At 37.8% G+C, this 5,571-nt stretch overlaps 1 protein-coding gene across 1 annotated transcript in view; it reads left to right on the forward strand.

The window, feature by feature from the left end:
* The first annotated feature begins 773 nt into the window (after window positions 1-773).
* The window catches only part of LOC104074716 (unconventional myosin-Ib-like), a 17,546-nt gene continuing 12,748 nt past the window's right edge, over window positions 774-5,571 (forward strand). Inside the window, exons 1-2 of the mRNA XM_009574930.1 lie at window positions 774-845; window positions 1,109-1,195. Coding sequence (XP_009573225.1) covers window positions 774-845; window positions 1,109-1,195 — 159 coding nt within the window. The remainder of the gene's footprint in view (window positions 846-1,108; window positions 1,196-5,571) is intronic.

Raw genomic sequence — 5,571 nt, forward strand, 5'->3', positions numbered from 1 at the left:
ATGATTCTATGATTCTATGATTCAAAGGGGTGAGAGCGTGCTGTACTCAACTTGTATTAAGCAAGTACTTTATTGCTGTTTGCTTGTCCTCTGCCTCAATTTGCTACCATTTTGCTTCTTCTCCGAGAGGTTTGTACTTCGTGAAGGGATAATCCTGCACCCATAGTAGAGACTTAAGGAGTGATGCTGTAATAAGAGATAAAAATGAGGTTAACGGCTCACATGAAAGCAGCCACGGTGCTTAAAGCAACTACTGCTGTCCAGAAAAAATGTCCCTGGGCACCTTTATTTTCTTATTAACCTTTCTCCACCCCACTAAATGTGGCTTTCTCCTCTATTTAGGAAGAGAGAACTGCCTTTAATTCTTGAGTCAGTTCCCTTCCTGTCAGAGAGGGAAGGAAGGGGCTGCAGTTACTTGCTATAGGTGTAAACCGCCCTCTCCTGCCCAGAAGGTTTTAAAGTTTGCCAGCAATAAGCCACTGTAATTTGATTTTACTGTTTTTCTTGATTTTCACTTTGTCTTTATTATTTTATTTAAATGAGTTAAAAATATCCTTTCAGCCTAACTATTGACATGCTGTCTTTTCCCATGAGCGTTATTTGAAGAAAATTGGGTAAAAGCATCATCTCGAGTTACGGTTTTCTGTTTGTCATTGGAGAACACGCTCTTTTGCGATAGCACTGCCACGGATAAAAGCCTGGTATGACAGCAGCCTTAAGTGTGACCTAAAGCCAGGCAATTTACTTGTGATTTATTCTTTATTGCAGTCTAAATGGATAAGACATATATTGTGTGGAGGAAAAGTAGTGTTGCCATTGTACAGACAGACATACAGATATTTCAGGTGATGCAGCAAGTCTGGGAGAAAACTAAACATTGAATTAAGATCCCCTGAACTGCCAGTCCCAAGCTTTCACTTGTGCGCAGAATCCTCCCTGGAACAGCGAATGTTAGGCTGCCTAGGATTTATGAATTTATTTGCTCGAGGATTTGGAGGCGTTGTGTTTTAGTTTTGCCTAGATTTACAGGTTGCAGTGCCTTAGTTTAAAATCATTAAGAAATTGTAGTTATTTATTTGAATAAAATAATGTTTTCAATTGTTTACAGGCTCGGAAACTTCTTCGGGAACTTAAGCATCAGAAGCGTTGTAATGAGGCTGCCACAATAATTGCCGCTTATTGGCATGGTACCCAGGTAAGAAAATGGCAACAAATTGTGCACTTAATTGTCTCTACATAGAATGAAGAAGGCCCTTCAGGATAAAGTTATCTGGGAGTATTTTCAGTGGCTTAAACTCCTGATTTTTATGTTTCTCTTTGCTGCTAACATGTTTTAGCTGGTGCAATCTGGGAAGCTGGGACGTGCTTTAATATTTGCTGTTTGTAGTGAATGGTTTCTTTCTTTCTTTCTTTCTTTCTTGCACCATTGGGAACTTGCAGTAACCTTTTCTTTCCTAAGCTTTTCTATATCCCATTTTCAAATGCATCACAGGCGCGAAGGGAACTGAGACGACTGAAGGAGGAGGCTAGAAATAAACATGCTATTGCTGTTATTTGGGCTTACTGGCTTGGATATAAGGTACTTCATGCTCATATCACGTGCCCCCTTCATTACCCAAAAATCTCAACATTTAATCAGTAGTAAATAGTGAGAATTAATGACTAATACAATTGACTTGAAAATAATAGAGCATGATCGTTGATTCTTTCCATTTCCATTCATGCCACACTTAATAAATCTGACAACATTCTGTATGTCAGTTTTTTTGTAGAGTAGGAAATTCTTTGCATGGCAGCCAAGTAGTGATTTGCACTAACAAGCCATTAGACTAGATTAAAAATGACTAGACTACAGTATTCTCAAATTAGGAAATGCATTTAACTACATGTAAATACGCAAAGCATGGTTTGCAGGGGGAGAGAAGGTTGGGGGGTTTTGGTGTGGTTTTTTCCCCCCTAACAAGTGCTTTCAGTGACACTGTATTAATGATCCAATTGAGATTTTCACCAGGCTGTATGTTCTGCACCCTGGACAGTCTTCATTTACAAGTTCAAACCAATGCTATTAAATTGTACTAAATTTTAGTTTTAATTGGTTTAATTGATTCTCTGGCTGTGATTTGAACCAGTAAGAAAATTTCAGTAAGTACAAGTAAAGCACAGTTTTATGACCTGATCTTTTAGCAGAAAATGATGTTAGTTTGCAATTCTAGGAAGCCCTAGAAAAATCCCAGGAATTCCAGCATCAGCTGTTTGTTTTCAGAAGCAAAGTCCCACTGAAAGATTCTTGCTAATCCCCAGCCTGCAGTTGTGGGTTATGTGAACATTGGAAATGCTGTTCACTAGAGGTCAAAAATTTATTGTTTTCAATTAAATAAATTCGTAACTTAGTTGAAAACCACATTCAGTAAATACATTAAGTTTAAAACATCTTCCAGTTATTATTTAGGTTGGGGGCTGGGGTGGGAGGGGGGGAGGGTGTTGGCAGAACACCTTGCCAACCAGATGGGAGAAATGTGCTCGAATTACATCTGGAGTATAATGCTGAGTTTGACCCTTGCTACTTTGATATAAATGTATTAGATTTCTAATGAAATGGCAGCCCTGGGAATCCAAACAAACATGTACAGAATTTCCCTCATACTAGAGAGACTTTGCATCTTTTCAGTTCTAGCTTGATATTTAGGTAGCTATGTAATTTGACAGACACACTGCTTCCTCTACATTTGTTTAAATGCAATACATTGAAAAATTATTCTATTTTTAACCAGAGTTCCTTTCACCAAAAAAAATTGCTCAGTACTGCAGAAGTGATACTTACATTCCTAGGTTTAAGATGTTCTTTAGAATTAAAAAGGACACATCCAGAAAGCAATGCAGTAGTGTTAACTGTGTTAGAGCTCCTCATTTAAATATTTAGTAGATTTGGATAATTTTTAACATGTTTTAGTAGTTATTTTTATCAATTGGCTCACAGGAATTTCATGAAAAATTGCCTCCTTATTCCTTAAATGTAAGTAATCTAAATATATCTATATCTACAGATAATAATCTATATTGAATTAAGATTAGAAAAAGAATTACAGAATCTGCTAAAAGATAAAACTTGTTATTGGTGTGTTGTTTTATCTCTTCCCAGGGGAATATTTAAAACAAAATTTCTGAAAGTTACTTTCAGAGATCACTTGCTTTACCAAGGGGGAAAAAAAAAAAACCTACAGACCTCAAGCACTCAGTTTCCTTCCTTTTCACAAGACAGACAAATACTTAGCTTTGCAGAGTCCTTGTTTTTACAGTGCTGTATAGTAGGAGCTTTTGTTCCAAGCAGATGAGTGAAAACATATTCTTTCCGAGAGCCTACATCTAATGCAAATTAACCTTTCTAGCTACATCAGAAAAGTGTAACTGGCACAGGCTGGCACTGCTGTTGCACAAGTCTGTTTGACAACGTATAACTTGACAACTGCAGATACATGGCTAGAGCTGCTGTGACTGATCCTATAACACTGGAACTCTTCTTTTTGCTTGACTTTTATCATCAGATAACTGAATAACAAATGTACTGGTATCTCCTAAAATTCTGAGATTCTGTTAAGTTGCCCACACATGCCTTTGTGTTTAGAATACTTTGCAAATTGCTTTCCTAAAATGGGAACGATTGATTAAATGGAAGTAGGTGCCTATCTCTTTGTACATGAGGAAGGCACTATGTTTGGGGCGTTTACCCCTTCATTCCATAAAGACAGACAATTTACCAGGCTGAGAATTTTTTTAAAGTACATAAAGATCAAAATAAAAAATAACCTTCAGAATAAAAGCCCTCAATATGGTGCTGGTAACTCATCATTACGTACGATTTGATTCTGTTCTGCCCAGGCACTTGCCAGTGGAAGAAGTGACTAGATAGTGAGATTTTAGTAAGTCTTGATTTTCATTTTGATCATGCAACTGCAGGCAAAGTTCTCCCTTAGAGTAAAGTTACGAGATGCTTACCACTGATTGCGAGGTGTGCACGGAAGAGAAGATGGAAACACTGGTAGCGAATAATGAGGCTGACAAAATTCTTATCTGTGCATGCCACTTAAGCAGCGGTGGAGGCTTTTTTGACCTCCTTATGTGGCTTCACACCAATTCACACTGACACATGTTGGGTTTTAAAGGTTAAACGCTGTTCTTCCATCTTTCTATATCTTGATTGTAAGTTGGCTGTTCTATTTGGGAGAAGCCTTTTCCTGGTCGTTTTGCTATCTGCATCGGGCTGTCTCTTTTGTTCACTATCTAAACCTTTTAGGCTCGGAGGGAATTGAAACGCTTGAAGGAGGAGGCTAGGCGTAAGCATGCTGTTGCAGTCATTTGGGCTTACTGGCTTGGACTGAAGGTACTTTCTCAAACACTTCCGTCTGTCAACATGAACTCAATAAAGCGTGGCATCTTACTAACACTTAATAAATAAGCGGTTATGTGGGCTCACTAGTAGGGATGATTTTTACACAGAATTACATTGCTTAATTTTGTCGTGGACTTTACTGAAAAATTCAGAAGCTGAAAATGCCTCATTTACAGCAATATTTAAGCATCAGGTGTTTTTTGTCATATCAGGAATTTCATTTTTCAAGTGAAAGACAAATGTTAGATTAAAGGGACTCTATTACGGTTGTTGACTTAAAAACTTGACCTACGTTGGCAAAGATCCTATCCGGAAAGATTACAAGGATGTATTTTCTTATTGTGACCTCTGCTTGTTTGAATGGGAAGTAGGGTGGAGCTGTCTGACTCTCACTGCTGCTCACGTTAGACCCCTGGCCCCAGTGTCGAGGGCACGGTGTAAGGCTAATGATGATGTCCTGTTGCTTCCATCAGCCTTTTTAAGGCATGGCATTGCATGCAGTTACCTATGGCTTGTGGCAGCTGTGAATTCCCAGAAAAATTGAGATGTACAAGAGTCTTTTGTTTTCTGTCCCTTGCTCTCAAGGACTGGTTGGCAAAAGAAAACACATTCGTAATCTCAAAAAATGTAGTTCTGCTCTGTAAATAGACTATGAAAATGGCATCTTGAGATGTTTCAGGTCTGTGCCCAAATGATTTACATAATACAATTTTCAAACATACTTTTACAGATGCAATCCTGAAGAACTGTGGAAATCTAAATCAGTTTTGTTTGGCTGGGTGTCACTTTTGCTAATAGGGATATTGTAGACTACAGAAGTATAAAAGGGAACAATTTACTTGATAATGCAGAGTAAAGTCCAGCTCTTATATTCTCGTACTTATTCTAACAATGATGAAATGGGAAAAATAGTTACAAAACATATAATTATCTATAATACATGTATATTATGTATATAAAAAAATCCATTACAATACATGCATGGAAGCCAGAGCTGGAAATACAAAGGAGCCATTTTAAGAAGTCGTTCTGCAGATCAGAATCACACTGGAGGTACTGCTGCCAAAGTGGGTCTGTTTTTATGATTTTAAAACAAGAATATGTCCCTCCTGAGAACTCAGAGGCTGTTTTATATCAAACAGCGGCATTTAAATGAAAACTGACGAATCCAAAACCTTTAAGGC

Source organism: Fulmarus glacialis, unplaced genomic scaffold (genome assembly GCF_000690835.1).
Source record: "Fulmarus glacialis isolate BGI_N327 unplaced genomic scaffold, ASM69083v1 scaffold37353, whole genome shotgun sequence".
NCBI lineage: Eukaryota > Metazoa > Chordata > Aves > Procellariiformes > Procellariidae > Fulmarus > Fulmarus glacialis.